Source organism: Betta splendens, chromosome 4 (assembly GCF_900634795.4).
Source record: "Betta splendens chromosome 4, fBetSpl5.4, whole genome shotgun sequence".
Classification (NCBI taxonomy): domain Eukaryota; kingdom Metazoa; phylum Chordata; class Actinopteri; order Anabantiformes; family Osphronemidae; genus Betta; species Betta splendens.
In genome coordinates this window covers 2,944,235-2,963,859 of record NC_040884.2, presented here as the reverse complement: position 1 = coordinate 2,963,859, position 19,625 = coordinate 2,944,235, and the positions used below count along the sequence as shown (strand labels likewise).

General features: G+C 42.2%; 1 protein-coding gene across 1 annotated transcript; it reads left to right on the top strand.

Moving 5' to 3' along the window:
• Positions 1–345: 345 nt before the first annotated feature.
• Positions 346–19,213, top strand: LOC114854762 (complement factor H-like). The gene is made up of 34 exons (XM_055508628.1): positions 346–507; positions 584–766; positions 882–987; positions 1,304–1,380; positions 1,470–1,652; positions 1,740–1,922; positions 2,020–2,214; positions 2,309–2,479; positions 2,742–2,906; positions 3,519–3,692; positions 3,933–4,094; positions 4,337–4,501; positions 4,646–4,831; positions 4,925–5,113; positions 6,984–7,163; positions 7,324–7,503; positions 7,683–7,788; positions 7,979–8,055; positions 8,243–8,434; positions 8,546–8,734; positions 8,880–9,071; positions 9,255–9,446; positions 11,557–11,664; positions 11,839–12,018; positions 12,109–12,288; positions 12,499–12,693; positions 13,208–13,399; positions 13,628–13,818; positions 15,873–16,011; positions 16,305–16,478; positions 16,672–16,857; positions 17,496–17,681; positions 17,892–18,077; positions 18,155–19,213. The coding sequence occupies exons 1-34, from the start codon at positions 438–440 to the stop codon at positions 18,337–18,339; spliced, it is 5,619 nt and encodes a 1,872-aa protein (XP_055364603.1). The 5' UTR covers positions 346–437; the 3' UTR covers positions 18,340–19,213.
• The last annotated feature ends 412 nt before the right edge of the window (positions 19,214–19,625 follow it).

Sequence of the window (19,625 nt, the reverse complement as noted above, 5' to 3'; positions counted from 1 at the left end):
TCATTCATCATGAATGACAAACATTGCATCGGCTGATTTGCACAGGGTGATGAAACCATTAAAGCAGAGAATGAACTCATGATGTTTTTCTTTATTCCTGTAATTCTCGTATTTTGTGGTTTAACTTTTACAGCAGTATAAATTTATTTGTGTAGAAGAATAGAGGAACCTGTGTGTGTGTGTGTGTGTGTGTGTGTGTGTGTGTGTGTGTGTGTGTGTGTGTGTGTGTGTGTGTGTGTGTGTGTGTGTGTGTGTGTGTGTGTGTGTGGTTACTTCCTCAGGATTTCGTTCCCTGCGAGCCCCAGATTAGTTTTGGAGGCTGGAACAAAGTTGTGTAAATCATTGTGCAACACGTTTTTGTGCTCTCCCTGTGTATAACAGGGTTTCAGTCCTCCAGCTCCTGCTTCTCGTCGGTGGAATACTGTAATGAAGATAAGATGCACATTCTAACTGGAAGCTGTGTCCTGCTTCTGTGGACGTGTACACTGACCTTTGTGAAAAGTCAAGGTAGGACCAGTCTCCAGTGTTTCTCTATATCATTGGTATTTTAGTCAGACTTCCCCTGTTTTTTGCTCTCCCACAGAATGTACCCGAGAAAAGTTTATAAAGAGCAGCTTGTATGATTCAAACTTTGATGTCAGCGGCTTGGACGACCAGTATCCTGCTGGAAAACTAGTAAGGGTGAACTGCAACATTGGCTACAGTGGTTATTTCAGAATCATGTGCGTCGAGGGAAATTGGCTTCCCAAAGGGACTAAATGTGAACGTAGGTTTCAATGTCGCTTGTCTGAATCTGTCACATTGTCTTATCTGCTTGTGTACACGCTGTACGTGTCATGATGTATTTATACTGTTAAATTTGTTAATCTTTCAAATTTCAGCCAAACAGTGTGGTCATCCCGGCGATGCGCAGTTTGCAGATTTCCGGCTGGAGCAGGGAGATGACTTTGTCTTTGGGTCAAAAGTTGTGTACACCTGCCACAAAGGGTATGGATTTCATCATATAATCACAGTCTGCAGTCACCGGCATTAACTCACTGGTCCAGTCCGCACAAATCTGCCTTCTTCTAATGAGGGTTAGGGACTTTGGCATCATGCCAAGTCCTATGTTGCCAGATTTGGTCTTATTCTTCCAGAAATTGTGTTTCAGTGTCTGGACAAGTTGTCTATTGATCTTTATCACAGCAAAGCCAACGTACCTTTGGTCAAATTATATAGTTGAAATCCTCAACTCTGAAAACTATGATGAAAATGAAAGTGGGTCCTGTTACTGTACATTGACTTTGTGTCATATCGTGCTCAGGTATCAAATGATCAGCCGGAGAAACTTCCGGACCTGCATGGCAGATGGCTGGGATGGTGTTGTTCCTGTCTGTGAAGGTGGGGAGCGATGCCACACACACACACACACACACACACACACACACACACACACACACACACACTGTTCATCGTGTTTCTCTTTCCAGCATCCCAGTGCCCGCCGATTCCTGTAGGAAACAATGTTCAGGTGTTCGGGGACACAGACGAAGCCACCTTTGGAAATGTGGTTCGCTTTAGCTGCAAGTCCAGCAAAGAAATCCTGGAAGGGCCAAAGGAGGTTTACTGTGATGAGACTGGACAATGGAGCGGCCAACCCCCAACATGCACAGGTAGAGACGGGGGTCTGCTGGTTCTTTGTGCCTTTTCATCAACAAATGTTGGAAATGTGTTCACGCTTCTGTCACTTTCTCAAACAGCTGTGAAGTGTAAAGTACCTATGATTTCAAATGGTTTTGTGAGTGAAAATAAACAAGAATACTATGAAGATGAAGTCCTGCCTTTTGATTGTAATGATAAATACAAGCCCAGTGAAGATCGACCATCGAGATGCTTGAAAACAGGACAGAGAGCCGACTGGAGCCCCACACCTGGATGTGAACGTAGGCTCAAACCCACTGATGCACTTCTGTTCATTGATTACTGCTACAGATTAACTAACTAATTCATTCATGTGTTTTTTATTCCCATTAACAACAGTAATAAAATGTAAACTGAAATTACCACCACTCGAGGGAACCAGTTATACACCTGAGTACACAAATCTGTTTCTACCTGGTGACAGTGTAACAGTGAGGTGTGGAGACAGGTACGGGATCACTGACCGTCAGGTTGAAACAGCAGACGTCTTATGTAAAAAAGATGGAGAGTGGGAAATACAACCAGTTTGCCGAGGTACAAACATCCATGTGCTTCACACAGATGGGAGGTCACAGTATGTAATTATCAGTGTTTATGGAGATTAAAACAAAGTTCTGTCTTTCTCCAGAGGTTATATGTCTCAAACAAGCTCCACACGTGTACTCCTGGTCCAACTATTGGAAAGCACAGATTTATAACACGGTAAATTATTATTGTGAGTCCGGCTACAAGAAACCAGATGGTTTCACCAGGGCCACGTGCACCAGAGGTGGATGGAGACCAGATCCACTCTGTGAAGGTACATTCTTTAATCTGTCCTGAGCTACAGTAAATATATTTATAATATACAGACCTATAGTGTAAATAATCACACAGAGATAATTAAACACACAGGTACCAGTGTTAAACTACTACAATACAAATACATGTAGCTGTTAAAAGGTTCACTTGAAGAAAAGTAGTGATTCATAAAACAAACCTTTTACTTGCTGTGAAAATGAAAAGGTGGGAAAAAACTGAACTTACACAGTTTACAAATGAGTGTCGCTGCTGTTTTTCAGAAATCAGATGTCCCCTACATGAAATCCCCAACACAGACCTCATCAACCGTCAACAGCAATACACAGACGGACAACGAGCTAATTATGTCTGCAAGAACGGATTTAAGGGAACGTTTTCTTTAACCTGTACAGAAAATGGCTGGAGTGGAAACAAACAATGTGTTGGTAAGGCCTGAAGGAAAACACATGGTTTCTAGAGAGGCTGTTGCTCAGCAGGCAACAGTGGGGTTGGTAGCTCAATTCCTGGAGTCGCCTCTCTTCTCACTAAAACCACTTTGATCAGTTTGTCTGTATAGGGTCATAAATAGAAGCACAGCAGTGATGAACCAGCCTGTAGCTTCAGTCATCAGAAACAGATTCAGAGTAAGATGAGTGAGAAAGTGGAGGTCCTGTGTTATTAGATGTATTTGATTTCTAAGCTCTGTCTAGTCGACAACACAGTGAAGTAGCAGCTGTGGCAGTTTAGACGTCACCTTGTTCTACATGTCAGACACTGAGGCTTTAAACACACAATCTAGTGGGATCCTATAATCTGCAGCGTTAAATAGATCCTGTGAAGTGAATCGGAGGATGGTCTGATTCTAAAGCATCATTATCAATGAGAGCTCGTTCTGTTCTGTGGGTGAAACATTTGTAAATGGGCAGATGTACTGTACAAATAAATCAGTAGTAGAGTAGAACGACAGATGTCACCGGAAGACATTCTGTTATAAAATATGATCCATGATCCTAGATTAAAAGTATCAACAGAAAAATAATCTTTTATTTTTTTTTTAGAGATTACATGTGACAATCGAGTCGATCCATATGCAGACATTGAAAGCCCTAAACTAGGATCAAGGTACAAGCACAACGACCAGCTTCATTATATCTGTAAGAAAGACCAGCAGCGTTACACTGTGACCTGTGGAGAAAACGGTTGGGACGTAACTTCAGGACATTCATGTCCAGGTACATTCACCACATAACAGTCAGTCAGGAAGTGAAATATGTATAAATGTTATATATTAGGAATAAAACGTTGATCCATGTCTTTCATAGTATGATGCTAGTCATGTTTTATTTAGCATAAGTACAAACCCAACAGGAAAATAGACCCATGTCACTAGAACAGCATGGAATGACTTTTTTCTTACATCACTTAAGAGAAGCTGATTCAAGAGAGTTCTATGTTGTTGTTTTTCTCTCCAGCATCAACCTGCAACAGACATAATGATCCAGCTGCTGACATTATAAACCCTAAATCAGCCTACAACTATGGTGAACAGGCTGAGTATGTCTGTAAGAAAGGAGGGCAGCGTTACACTCTAACCTGCACAAAAGGCGGTTGGGATGGAGAGTCAAAGTGTTCAGGTAGGAATCACAACACACTGATGCGACACAGTAGAGGCTGACGCATCTGTTACTGGTGTAACGGCTCTAGTGATGTAAATTAACCATCTAGGTTCCAGTTATTACCCAGTGCCATCGTTTCCACTGTGACCTTCAGCAACGATAGGAGGCTCCATCTGAGGATCCAAAGCGCCGCCTCACGCACCAGCATGAACATGTTGTATCTTTGAACAGTGTGGACGCAACCTTTTCTCTGTTCATAGCTATAAAATGTCCAAAGGCTGAAGTTCCCAACGGGTTCGTAGTCGGTCCCTTCAACGACACCGTTTACTACAGCTGCAACGAGGGCTTCAAGCCTTTGAGGAGAGGATGGTGGGGTGAGGCCAAATGCAACGGAAAAGAGTGGGTTGGACTTCATCAGTGCATCGGTAACGTAATGTCCTGCATCCAGTTCAATGCTTTGACATTATCTACTGTGTGAAACTGCCTCAGATTGACTGAGACATTTGTATTATCCTGGTGCTGGAGCAATAAAAACTAATTATTAAAATATACTATTTTATCCATTTCAGTCAAGACAGGCTGCCAACCTCCTGAAATTCCTAACGCACAAGTGACACCTGGAGTCCCTGTCACAGGTTTCTATGCAGACAAGAGGCGCATTCGGATCACTTGTGATGCAGATTACACCTCTGAGATTAAAGAGTTAACTTGTCAAAACGGAAAATGGAACAAGATTCTCAAAGACATCTGCAAACGTGAGTCATTCATGGTGACATTTCATCTAATTTAAACTAATTTAAATATTTCATCTAATTGACCAAAAAGCGATGTTTTCAAATCCTTCAAAGCCAACAAGTTCTGCCAAGCACCACCTAGAGTGGAAAACGCGGCTGTGCGAGGTCCGTATGTGAAGGAGTACCGGCCTGGCTCCATTATAACCTATGAGTGCCGGAAGGATTATACGCAGGAAGGACAGAACACAGTTGAATGCGAAAATGGACAGTGGAAGGAACCGGAGACAAAAATGAAGTGTAAAGGTACAGAATGTGGCTCTAAAAGCAGTTATTGCACAAATTAGTCCAGCTTTAGAAAGAAGGTTAACCATAACAAAATATACTGATGGGGTTAATAAATACTTTTTATATAACAGTTTCAGTGGCACAGACACTCGATAGGTAATACTGTAGATAAGACTGTAAAAACTATAATATTAGGTCTGTCATAATTGTTCTTACTTCAGGATTTTTCTCCCACAGGTCCCACAGATCCCACAGGTCCCTCAGGTCCCACAGGTCCCACAAGTCCCACAGGTCCCACAGAGCAATGATTCAATGACGGCTCAGTGAAAATGCCTGATAAAAAACAAAATGTTTGTTCTGCCGTTTGTGAGAGCATCAGCGCTGCTACGCATATTATTCACTCTGAGTTTATATCATGTAATTCTGAAAGGTGCTGTATAACCTATAGCAACTAATAAAGCAATGTGATCTGATATTATGAAGCTTTGGCTTATTGAATAAAAACAGTTACTGCAAAAGCTATGTTTGGTGTTTTCATACATTATAGTAAAACCTATAACCGTACTGTGAACTGTTGCTGGGTGAACCCGTAATTTCGTTGTACCTGTGCAATGACAAACGAAGTTCCAGTCCATTCTTTTAAGATGAAACCAAACTTAGTGGAGGAGACATTTTCTGTAAACAGTCTAATACACGTACTAGGCCAAATAATCAGACTCTACACAATGCTCACAGAACTCTGTTCTGTGAGCATTGTGTTTGTGAATTAATTAATGAATTAAGTAATCAATGCAACCAAGGATAAACGTGTTGGTGCATTGGTTTTAAATGGTCACACTGAGAGCAAAGGAGTCCTGGTGGCTCGTACGTGCCTGAGTTCAGATGTTTCTCCCAAACTGAGGAGGTTGGTGCATTTTACTGTACTGTAAACATAAATATGCGCTGTAAAAACAAGACATTTCAGTTGATAACTGTGGTTTCTTTTGGGAAAATGGCTTGTCAATATAAATTACTAAGTTGTGTCAAGGTTAAACTAACTTACACACACTTACTGGACATAAAGTTTGCACTGGACTTAATGGTAGTGATGTGTCATGAGCAAAAGAATCTGCTCTAAGAGCTGATGTTTTTCCTGCTCAAGGCAGAACTTTGTTTTGATTGGTCAGCAACGCAAAAACAGGGCAGATACTCATCGAGAGAAGAAATCGGATCATCTAAGCTGAGGCATCGGCCTTTTTTCAATGCCAGCTTTCACTGAGGACATTAATTATAGATACATAGATAAGAAAAGAGCCAAACTTCCCATCGCTACCAAATGGGCTTTTTCTCCTTTGTGTAGGTTGCAAGGGCTTGTGAGGTCAGTGTGGTGGATAGAAAACAAGGGAGTGACATGTTAAAGGGGAGGCGATCACAGTTGGACCTTTGCTTGTTCAATGGAATTCAAAGTGTAAATCATTAGAGCACAAATAAGCAAGGGCCATGTATAAACAAACAAGGACTGACTGTGAAATGCCCTAAATTATTATTTTCAATTGGACTTTGTTATAAAGAGCCAAAAGTAAATCACATCAGATCACTAGTTAATAACTAATAATAAATTAGATTTTCATAGGAATGGCATCAGCTTTAGCTTTAAGTTCTTACCAACCTGTCAAGTCAAATGTACTTTATTAGAGAAGTCATGTTGTTCCTTTCCTGTCCCTCAGCCTGTTATGAGTTCATGTAATCCGATACTGAATGTTCCCTCATAAAAAGCCTATGAATCGATGGTCAGTGCAAACAGATGCTCTCGCTGTGAAGGTCGTGTCAACAGATCAGGCCTCTGTGTTTGGACATCTGCCCTCTGCTCACACAGACTTGTGCAATGGCGCTGGGCAGGCCCAGCTGTGACCCTCGGCGCCTCCTCGGGTCTGCGACTGGGGAGGACGGCGCAGAAAACAGGTCTGTGGAGGAGCAGAGCCTCAGTTGGACGCTGGTCTGTCGGCGCTGCTGCCTGCGATGCGTTCGTCTGTGACCCTTCTGCTTCTCCAGCTCTGGGGGAATCTGGCCATTTCTGTATCACAACAGGGTAGGAGCCGCTTTGTAGGAATGGGAATATGCTCATTTTAAAGCCACAGGATCCAGAGACATGTAAACACTGTGATACAGTTAATAGTTTTGTTTTAATGCATGTGTGATTGTAACCGCTGAAAAAACTGTGTTGTGTTCCCTTCTTTTCTGGTTATCAGACTGTCCAGTGCCACCAGTTATTCCTCATGCCTCCGTAACAGAAGAGTCCAAAAAGTCTCAGTACCACCAGGGAGATGTGATCTATTACGGCTGTGAGACAGGTTACACGTCCGGCCCGTCCATTAAATACGTTTGCTCCACCGAGGGCTGGTTTGCAATACGGAAGGGAAAGTGCACCTGTAAGTGTGGCCTCGCGTTAAACGTTAGACTGCAGAGATGCATTTCATTAGGAGACAAAGATGAGTGATGTGTGTGTGTGTGTGTGTGTGTGTGTGTGTGTGTGTGTGTGTGTGTGTGTGTGTGTGTGTGTGTGTGTGTGTGTGTGTGTGTGTGTGTGTGTGTGTGTGTGTGTCGCTAGTAAAGCTGTGTCAGCTGCCTGAGGAAATCCCCAATGGCCGTTATGATTTTGTCAGGGGTGATGAGTTTGTTTTCGGAGCAGTTATCCAGTACCACTGTGAAGAGGGGTAAGTGGATCTACCTTGACCTCACTTCATTTAGCAAAGACGACAGATGTCAGGATTCATGTTAGAATCGTTTAGTCTCCGATTATAATAGTTGTGTGATATCAGGATTAAAATCAACGAGGCACAGATTTTTTTTCAACTTTTTTATGTGTTGATTTCCAAACTAAAGGCTTCACTGTGTCCATTGCAGGTATCAAATGATGAGCAAGGTGACAACCCGCACCTGCATGTTGAACGGCTGGTCCAATCGTGCTCCAGTATGTGAACGTGAGTCTCTTTGTGTTCATTAGCAAGTGTATAACATTTCTTCTCAATGTAATCCAAGATCCAAGCAAGCAAACACACAATACATGACTTTGGAGAGCACCTTTTCCACTACAGCACTGGGCTGGGCTGCGCTTTGGGTGCTTTGATTTGCTGTATGCATTAAACTATATACACTGTCTTTTCTCAGCTTTGAGCTGTGATTCACCAAAAGCAGAAGAGGGACTTACGATAAAAGGTTTATTGGATAACGACGAACCAATAACTCCTGGTCGAATCCTCTTATTCAGCTGTGATGTTGAGGGAAAACGTCTGAACAGCAGTGCACTGTTAATGTGTGGCAATAATGGACAGTGGGATCATCCATTCCCTAGTTGTGAAGGTAAATTCTGTAGCCACTGAATAATTTTGCCTGTGAAGCAGGTCAGGATATTCTGTAATGACTGTAAATGTCTGAATTGACCTTTGGTGGTGTGTTTCTGATGTCTTTCAGATGTTGCTTGTAAAGTAGATGCTCTGACTCCTAATCTCAGAGCAACTGGACTACCAGAGGCCAATAACACTGTAAAAGCTGGGCATAAACTAGGGTTTTCCTGTGACAAAGGCTACACAATTTCTGGCTCTGCAACAAGTCAGTGTTTGGAAAGTGGGGAGTGGAGCCATCCTTTCCCAACTTGTCACGGTGCGTTTAGTGGAACAGTGGAACACATATAATATAATATTTTAAGGCAAACTTAAATGTAAATGATCAGAATAGCTGAAGAGCGTAACCACGTTATGAATATGACATAACTTTACACTTTTGTCCTTGATTAACGTTATTTCAGTTTTTGTACCTCGTGGTCCGTGTCCACCACCACCACATGTGACAGATGGAGACATCCAGGGCACGATTAAACGCTCATATGCTCATAATGAGAGGGTCACATACGTTTGTCCAGCATTCTACAAAATAGAGAATGACCAAAGTGTCAAAACATGCACCGATGGTCAGTGGAAAGGAGCCGTGAGATGCCTCCGTAAGTTACACCTTTCCTTCTATATATTTCATATAACATAACATATCAGACACAAACCTGGTCCAACTTTAGGCTGATCGAACACAAGGAGGTCAATGTTAACAAACCAGCGGGATCATCAGCATGGTTGTGTTGTGCTGGGACACAGAGAACTTCAAACACTGTCTCTGTTTTGTCTTGCAGGACCCTGCACCGTCAACAGAGATGCCATGAACCTACACAAAATTAAATTTAAGTGGGTAGAAGATGATAAGTTGTATTCCACTCCTTTTGATCACATCACGTTCGTCTGTCTTGATGGAGCAACACATGACGGCAGGGGGGAAATGCGTCAGCAGTGTGTTGATGGAGTGATGAACCTCCCCACCTGCATTTAAAGGTTTTCATCGCTATATGTGCTAAAGGACAAATGCAAAGAGCTGTTTCAGCCACTATTGATCCAATGTTTGATTCAGTGCTGCGACACTTCCCAGCAGGCACAGATCCGACCTCCAGTGTTAAAATATGGTTGAAATAATGATGATTCACCTTTCAAAATCAACACATAATCCAAAGGTCACTCAATCCTAATGTGACGTTGATTCAGCTATGATTCAACGTTGAAATGCCTGCTGGGCATATTAATAAAACATATAAAGTTCATCTGTCTATTCTTGTTTTTATTAATTTATTCACCCTATTTAATGACTGCAGCAGCTTAAGTCTTAAGTATAGGTGATTGCTGTTTTTTTGTCACTAAGGTCACTCAGTTGGTGGAGAGGTTGAGTTTGTGCGTGCGTGCGTGCGTGCGTACGTGCGTGCGTGCGTGCGTGCGTGCATGCGTGCAGACGTTGGTGCGTGAACACTGCCACTAGTGAAAGCCAGGGTGATGGAGGAGCTCGGCCGCTACACCAGCCAACGAGCGGAGGAGAACCCCAGCAGCCAGGGAGCCCACGCACCCTCAGGTCCAGGAGGGCAGGTGTCGCGACCCAAGGCCTGACCGACCATATGCCCTGGCACCCGGGCGGCAACTGGTGGGGGCCCACAGAAGAGACCACCAAGGCAGCGGATCCACGGATCCTGGACGGAAAACGGGACCACCACACACATACACAGTCACACAGACACTTTGTGGAAGTGGATGATACAACTGGGTGTAAATAGCAAATGTCTCAGTCAGTTGTTTGTGGTTTTGGGAACTGTTTGCTTTAATTTAGACCCCAGCCCAATAGGGTGTGGTCCAGCCTCGTGCTGCGAACGTGAAGATAGAGCCCTCAGGGTCACATTTACCAGGTAACAATCAGCTCAGGTTCTGACTGGCAGCTCGGTGCTGATACGTGGACTGGCTAGGTTCAACACTAAACATTCTTACACAAACAACGAATCTCCTGCGCCCTGTCGTACATCAAGTTTAAACATCTGATGTTCTGTTAGACTGACTAATAGTTTATGATATGAGTTTGTCTTTTACACCCGGTCTCTGGCTCCATATTATCTGACTCCCCATCAGGCCCAAAGCTGTAAAACCCAATGCATCTCGTCTTTGAAGCTTGAAGTTCCTTCCTTTTGATAACAAGACACGATGATGCAGAAGTGAGAATAAGAACATTCTCACTCACGGCGAGATGAAGTGACACAAGCAATTTGATTGGTCCACATTCCACTGAGGCCAGAGAAAGGGCTTAAAAGGCAGAGACGACTTGAGGATCGTGGCTCTTTGCATCACACCTTCGTGGTGTGTGCACTGATCTCCACAGCTGGTTTTTGGTTTGTTGATGTGCACGATCAACATCCATGTTTTTGATTTGCTTTCCCCATCAATTTTATTTTCCTTTATTTTTTTAAATAAAAATCACACAAAAGACAACTCTCTCATCTGCTTGTTTATGGGAAATTTCCACCACCGGGTGCTTTTAGCTTTTATGAAACAGTGGAAAAAAGCTCTGCCGCAGTCCAAGCATCGTGTTGGTAACTACACACAGACAATGTATTTATTCTGTTTTCATTGTTACAGTTCAGCCATTGACAGCAACAGTAGATGAAAGGCAAAATAAATGTTTTTGCTTGTGAAAAAAAATTATTCGAGGGAACACAGAGGTTGAATGTGTCTGAAATGGTGAATGGAGCGATGCCTTTGCAACATTGTTCAATGGGGAAAATGATGATGAGAGCTGCTGCACAATTAATAAGCTGTTTTTGCTGTCTAATAATCCAGTCTTTCCACTTAATGTTTAGGCTTTGGCAGCGTAAACGTTAACAAAAGATAATGTAATGTTCCGTTTGGCGTCTTGAAGCTGCCCTGGTCCTGTGGTTTCTACCTCTTAACAAGATTCACAGCACAAACCTACCTTCTCATTTTAATAGTACAGTCATAGACGTTCACCTTCACCATCGCTGTTCCAAATCAACACAAGACTCTAAAATGTTTGCAGTCACAACCTGCGCATGTCCCTGTGTTGCAATCACTCTGCAGCGATGACCATAAATACGTCCTGAAGACTTTGAGCCAAACAAACAGCAGTTCTGACCAACAGCGGTCAAATCAACATGTACTTTTCCTTTGTGCTGCTGTTTCTTCTGTGCAGGAATGTGGAGCTTTCTGTGTCACAGAATGGTAAGAGAGATCCTAAATTAAACTCTAAGGATGGGCTATAGATACGAGGGCTTGTTAAATGAACAGACGTACAGTACGTGTCTGTGCTGAGGTAATCATTCTCCCAGAAGCCTTTGGACTTGTGGACAAATACCGTTTTGAGTTGCTGCTCTTTTGTTATTTCTTGTCTCTCAGCGTGTTCAGTGCTCCCAGATGTTCCTCACGCCCGAGTGTCAGACAGCAGTAAGAAAGCCGAGTACCCCGAAGGACATGTGATACATTTTACCTGTGAATCAGGCTTCACGTCAGATCAAACGCCCAGATACGTGTGCAGCAGTGGAGGCTGGTTGAAGGTCCGCTCAGGATCATGCTACTGTGAGTTCACTGGCCTTGTGCCTGGTTTTGCACGGTGTGATTAAACTCTGTGTAACTTCTTTTCTCGTTGTCCTGTTTCCATGTTGTTAGCGTGTGCGTCGCTGCCGCGTGTTCCTCACGCTTCTGTTTCACAAGCCACCAATAAACCTGAGTATCACATGGGAGACGTGATCCACTTCACGTGTGAAAGTGGTTATACATCAAGTCTGACCATCACATACGTATGTCTGAGTGATGGCTGGCTGCCAGTCCACCAGGAGATGTGTTACAGTGAGTCCATTTACTCTGTGTTGGCAAAGCTGGACTCAAGTGTTTTGTCATCAGACCTTCATTTTATTCATTGAATCGCTGCAAAACGTTAGTCATTTTCCTGAAAATGAGAATTACAGAATTTGAAAAAACAGTGAATCTTCATTGGACCTGGTGTTCAAATATTAAATGCTGACGTTGTTTGTTCCTCCATGACCCTGTTGGTTTTAGGTCCAGCCTCGCGCTGTGAACGTCCACCTGAAGACAGAGGCGTCAGAGTCACAGGTTTACCAGGAAACAATCAGCTCATGTTTCCAGATCACATCCTCACATTCAGCTGCGACGATGGGAAACAGCTGACAGACAGCTCAGTGCTGATATGTGGAAAAGACGGGCAGTGGAGCAGTAGCTTCCCTACGTGTAAAGGTAAAGAATGTGAAAGTACACAAGGGTTGAGTTGGGTTCAGTTGAGCAGTTATTTCACTTAACATTCATTTCTTAGGTTTGGGGCCAGTGTGTGTTTGGGTTTAATAAGGGTCAGATGCATAGTCACTGCATTCATAACAGTAGAACAAAATGCCAGCATCATCACAAATAAGCAAAGAACAGAGATAAGATTTGTTTGTTTGCACTGTCAGCAAACCAAAGGTGATGTAGAGGTGACTGTTTTAAGACAAGGACCGTGAAACGCTGCCTTTCCAACATGTGCAGGTGACTTTGCTGGTTAGATTTGGTTCCACTGAATATTGATAAAAGTTACCAGCAGACTGATTCCTGTGCTGAACGGTACTCGCTAGTTCAGGATTAGAAAAACAAAGATTCCACACTGAAGAACAAGACACCAGCACTCAGGGGATCTTGTATGTAAACTTTCAAAGAGCTGTTACTTCAGGTGATTAAATGGAACAAACATCTTTGTTCTTGGTTTGTGCTATTTTAGATCGTCTACCTCCTCACCACTGTCCACCACCACCACATGTGGCAGATGGAGACATCCAGGGCACGGTTAAACGCTCATATGCTCCTAATGAGAGGGTCACATACGTTTGTCCAGCATACTACAAAATGGAGAATGATCAAAATGTCAAAACTTGCATGGATGGTCGGTGGGTTGGATCCGTGAGATGCCTCCGTAAGTTACATGTTTCCTTTCTATATATTTCATATTGAAAGTCAGGAAGCTACAGACATAAACCGGGTCCCAGGCTGAGCAGACCTGCAAACACAAGGAGATCAATGTTACCAAACCAGGAGCTGCATTGATACATTAATATATATGTTCAGGTTCTAATGTTCACACTTGCATGGTTTGTGCTGGGACACAGAGAACTTCAAACACTGTCTCTGTTTTGTCTTGCAGGACCCTGCACCGTCAACAGAGATGCCATGAACCTACACAAAATTAAAATTAAGTGGGTAGATGATGATAAGTTGTATATGACACATTTTGATCACATCACGTTCAAGTGTCTTGATGGCACAACACATGACGGCAGGTTGCAAATGCGTCCGCAGTGTGTTGATGGAGTGGTGAACCTCCCCACCTGCATTTAAAGGTTTTCATTACTGAATATGAATTAGGACTTGCTTCCATGTTAACAAAACATACATACAGGAGCTTCTTTATTTCATTTATGCAAACAGCAGGTTTTTTGTGAAAACCTAAATTGAACTTCAGGTTGTGATGATCAGGAGAATAGTAACCACACTGATTAAAACTGATGACTTGTTTTATTTAGACAGCTCTATACACAGTCAGTGGCCACTTTGTCTTTTTAGAAGATATATATAGATATATAGAGATATATAGACCTTAGTCATTTGCTTTGTGTTTAACTATTGATGATCAATATGACGTTAAAGATCATGTAGAATTTGTTCAGGCATGCAGTTTTACCTTTAAATTGTAGATTTACCTTTAATATGTAAATGTTAAACTGTATTCATTACTTAATAAACAATAAGTTCTGAACTTGCTCATTCTGTCTCATACAACCAACACTTCGGGATCAGACACTTCATAACTGGAAGCTTCTGTGCTGATCTCTGTACTTACGGTACAGTTACTAACGGCACAACCGGTCAATCCCTTCACTCCTGCTCTGTGTTCATGGTGGCTCAGGTTAAACCTATAGCAAAAAACTTCGGGTTGTTTGCGCCAAAAGTAAACTGTGTCTGGTTCTACTCTTGGGTCCAGTGGGTGTTCTGATGCAGTGGTGACCCAGACGTTTTGACAGTCAAAGACTCTGTTGACTGGAAGTGATGGACATGAGCTGGATGTACTAAGATCGATGATTTACCAAGATTACTGCTACTGTTAAAACAGGTAGAAGAGCTGTGGCTGTTTCTGGAAATGAGGCTCTGTTGATCTATCCATGACACACATGGTGCTGCTGTCACCATGTGTGTCAGGTCCAGATAATTGAACCCAGCTCATGCTATTTGTCATAGTTTTGAATAGCTTGATTTGTTTTTCCTCAACTTAAAGTAAATATTTAATTCAGCTGCAGCTGCTGTAGGTAGATATATTTTTATATATTTTCTTATTTGTGCCATATAGTTTTTGAAATATTAAGCTTTTAGCCACTTTTTCCCCATTAGAATGAATGGGGACATGCACAATGCATATGGGTAATGCACCCTAACAGTGTGCAAAACGGTTATCCTTGCAATGATTGATAAATAAAAAAAATGTGAAAAGTGAAATTATATGTTTTGCATAAAAGTATAAATATATATGCACTTTTTTTTCTTTTTTTGCATATTTTAAAATTCAAAAATATTTGCTTCCATTGTGCAGATTTAGCTCTGTTTAAAAAAACAGATCTTTTAATATATTCAGCTGTTTTCAACGCTGCAGCTACTTTCAGCAATTCTTCAGCAATACATTCAGCATTACAGCATTCACTGTGCAATTTCTTCTCGAAATGATTTTTCTAGTTGTTTTTAATTTCTGTGTAAATATTAAAATAGGTTTGTTGCTTAAACAACGTTGTTTTGTGTTCATTTTGATTTCTTGGACTGGACTGATAAGGCTGCTGATGTCCATCACTTCCAGTCTAAGAACAGGGTCATCACAGAATCTGATGGTACACATGACTCATTGTACATGAACTTGACCTCAAAGTTCATTTTAGAACCAAAATAGGGAAAGGGGAAAAAGAACACACAATACGGTAAATGCATCTCAGCAGATCTGGAGGCTACTCTCATTAATGATTTACGTGTGTTCAGTCGTCTCATGTTGAAAATGGCGGCATGGTACACAGCAGGTTTGAATCATTCAGTACTAGGCTCCAAGTTACATAATGTGCAGTAAATTGAACTCTATTGGGTTGAAGTTCTGCCTTTCTATAAATATTTTTTCTATTATTTCTTTTTAAAGAAACTGCTCATTTAAATTTGGGTTAATGGACTATATGCACACTCTATTTGCGAGTGTGCATGCATGGGTGCCTATGTGTGTGTGTGTGTGTGTGTGTGTGTGTGTGTGTGTGTGTGTGTGTGTGTGTGTGTGTGTGTGTGTGTGTGTGTGTGTGTGTGTGTGTGTGAGAAAGAGAGAGAGAGAGAGAGAGAGAGAAATAAAGGTGGAGGGATGGTTGTAGGACACAGCCTTCAGCTGCAGCTGCTGTGCTTGGAGGTGTTTTCCTACATCCACCAGCTCTTGGATCTTCATGATGAGGCTCTTTAATGTTTGGCTTTTTATCCTGTGGCTGAATGTGGATGAATCTTTGCAACAGGGTGGTAAGACTCTAATTCAACAAGTCCAGTTTATCTGTAGCTAATGTTCATTTTACTTAATATTTACTAGACGACATTATAATGCTGACTCCAGCCTGGTTTTAGCCATAAAGTGTCAATCAAAGCAAATGTCTGATCTTTAAATTGCTATTTGAAATAATATTAATACAAAAAAGGTTAAGCTAATTCAACTTTATATTGTTACATGAGTACAGGTTTATACAGATGTGAGGCCACAGTATGCGACTATCAGTGTTGCTGATGCTCAGATTAAACAAAGTTCTGTCTTTCTCCAGAGATTATATGTCTCAAACAAGCTCCACACGTAAGACGATGGTCTGAACCGTGGAGAAGAGCAGTAATTCACGACATGGTAGATTATTATTGTGAGTCGGGCTACAAGAAACCACATGGCGTCACCAGGGCCACATGCACCAGAGGTGGATGGAGCCCAGATCCACTCTGTGAAGGTACTTTATTATTTTTTTAAAGACTTGACTCACTGCAAATGTGAATCATTAATGGCATCATTTCATCTAATTCTAATGTTTATATTAGAGATGTGGTCAAGGTTTGACTTTGGGATTGAGGTTGGGATGTTGCAGAAGTAGATCTAAAACATCACAGCAGGTACCATCAACCTGTCCTGGTCTTTTCTTACAGGAGCTGACACATCCTGCACGGCGCCACCTAAGGTTGAAAATGCTTTTGTTTCTACTCCCTATCAAAAGAATTACTTGTCTGGCTCTCAAGTTACTTATCAGTGTCATCACGGATTAAAAGTGAAGGGAGACGGAACGATTCGATGCCAGAATGGTGTTTGGGAGCAGAAGGACATAAGCTGTACACGTACGTACCAGCAAAAGCCTCTGGACCACAAATGACTTGAGACAAAGCTAGAAGGAAGGGACCAGTGTCAACACGTTATGAAGTCATTCTCTCATGAATCATACGAGATGAGGGCAAATATCACAGTTTATGATTATGCACATTATGATGCATGAGTTATAGCAAGAGTGATCCTGAACCTGGTACGTCTCAGGAAAAACTGTCAATGACCAAAAAGTAGCAGCTGTGGCAGCTTGGACGTCATCTTGTTCCACAAGTCAGACACTTAAACCTTAAGCCTTAAACACACAATCCAGTGGTATCCTGTGATCTGCAGCGTTAAATAGATCCTGTGAAGTGAATCAGAGGACAGTCTGATTCTAAAGCATCATTATTAATGAGAGTTTCCTTTGTTTCATGGGTGAAACAATTGTAAATAGGCAGATCAACAAGAAACAGTGCACAATTACAGACTTAGCAAATAAATCAGAGTAATAAGACAAATGTCACCTGAGGAGATTCTGTTATAATATAAAATGTGACCTATGATGTTAGATAAAAGGATTAAGAGTATTAACAGAAACACGTTTTTTTTTTAGAAATTACATGTGAAAACATCACAGCAGGTACCATCAACCTGTCCTGGTCTTTTCTTACAGGAGCTGACACATCCTGCACGGCGCCACCTAAGGTTGAAAATGCTTTCATTTCTACTCCCTATCAAAAGAATTACTTGTCTGGCTCTCAAGTTACTTATCAGTGTCATCACGGATTAAAAGTGAAGGGAGACGGAACGATTCGATGCCAGAATGGTGTTTGGGAGCAGAAGGACATAAGCTGTACACGTACGTACCAGCAAAAGCCTCTGGACCACAAATGACTTGAGACAAGGCTAGAAGGAAGGGACCAGTGTCAACACGTTATGAAGTCATTCTCTCATGAATCATACGAGGGCAAATATAACAAAGTTCATATTTATGCACATATGATGCATAAGTTACAGCAAGAGTGATGCTGATCCTGGTGCTGTACATAAACAACTGTCAATGTTACAGTGTTGGAGGGGGCAGACTGTGGGTCCCCACCACCTCTACCAGATGGAGACGTCAGATACTCCATTAGAAGCCAATACAACCACAGTGAGCAGGTTGAGTACATGTGTCAGACGTACTACACCATGGAGGGAGAACCGTACAGAACCTGTGAGGACGGCGAATGGACCGGACACATGAGATGCCTCAGTGAGTCACAGCAATCTTTGCCCTTCATTCTTCAGTGCACATCGTTCTGACCCAGATGCTGTTGGCCTCTCCTGCAGAACCCTGCATCTTGAATGACGACGACATCAGACAAAATAACATCAGTGTAAAATCCAGCTACAACCGGTTTCTCCTTCACGATGACGTCGTTGAGTTCAGGTGTTCCACAGGAAAACCTGCTGGGTCGCTGGCGATGCGTCAGAGGTGTAACAGCGGGGAGCTTTCTCTGCCGAGCTGCTCGTAGGACCTTCATCACCCCAGAGACCAGCTGCACGTGCTGAAGCATGAGCTCACGGCTCCCGTGGGAACAAAGTGGAGGTGTTCTACGTCCCCGGCGCCGTGAGCGCACGCTGGCGTTGACCTGCAGCTGCTCTGACTCCTCAGCGTTCTGCTCAAGGGCGCCTCGGCATCCTGCTCCACCCAGACCGTACCTCATGGACACCGCTCTGGCCTCCTGATCCACAGCCTGATGGAGAACGTTGTGCATTATGATAAGAAACGTCATTTAGAACGGTTAAAATGTATGTGAAAACAAAAACACAGCTCAGACATAAAACTCAGGCATCTAATGTGTGCGGGTCCTTTCTTTAAGTGCAGACACTAAAATATCCAGTGATGCAACAGGACTATTGGTTGAACTTATTATATAAATTGACTTACATTGAAATATAGAGTAAACGTTTACATAAAATGCAGTGGAGAGACCTGAACTCCAGGTGATTGTACATGGATCCAAGAACTCAGAACAAGTCCAGTTGCGTCTGATGAACACGAATGATGATTTAAGAGCATCACATGTACCTCAAAATTCATATTAGAATCAAAATAAGGATAAGGGAAAACAGATTTTGGGACAAACATGTTTATTTTGTTAAAGCTGACAAACACAATGCGGTAAATGCACATTTGGAGGTTTACGCTCATTAATGATTTACATGTTTGTTCAGTCGTCTCATGTTGAACATGGTTTAAATATTGTGCTGTTACAGCTTAAAGCACCAGTTGAGTTCAATGGGGTTAAATAAACTTGCGGTTGCGCTGTGAGGACGCAGAGCACACAACGCTGTATGAATGTTCATTGGTAATTTATTTTACAAACTGGATAAATACACAGAAAAACAGGACCATTCAAAGTTCAAAGTTCCCCTTTTTTGAACACCCTGTGTTTAATATTTTCTGTCATGAGACACAGCAGGTTTAGGGATTGGGATTTAAGTAAAAGTGTTTGTAGCCAATGTAGCATCTGGCATTGTTTATGACCTTTATAATGTTATCAAACTTAGTAGTTCAGTTAATCAGACTTGGTTAAAGTCATTTTGTGTGTGTGTGTGTGTGTGTGTGTGTGTGTGTGTGTGTGTGTGTGTGTGTGTGTGTGTGTGTGTGTGTGTGTGTGTGTGTGTGTGTGTGTGTGTGTGTGTGTGTGTGTGTTTTCCTCCCAAAACGAGGACATTTTGGCGAGTCCTCACTTCTGAGGGTTAAGATGTATAAGACTCTAATTCAACAAGTCCAGTTTCTTTGTACCTACTGTTT

Coding starts and splice junctions, on each gene's coding strand:
- LOC114854762 (XM_055508628.1), top strand. CDS start 438: ATGCACATTCTAACTGGAAGCTGTGTCCTGCTTCTGTGGACGTGTACA. Junction 2,480..2,741: donor ACCAGATCCACTCTGTGAAG/GTACATTCTTTA, acceptor GCTGTTTTTCAG/AAATCAGATGTCCCCTACAT. Junction 9,072..9,254: donor AGGAGCCGTGAGATGCCTCC/GTAAGTTACACC, acceptor TTTGTCTTGCAG/GACCCTGCACCGTCAACAGA.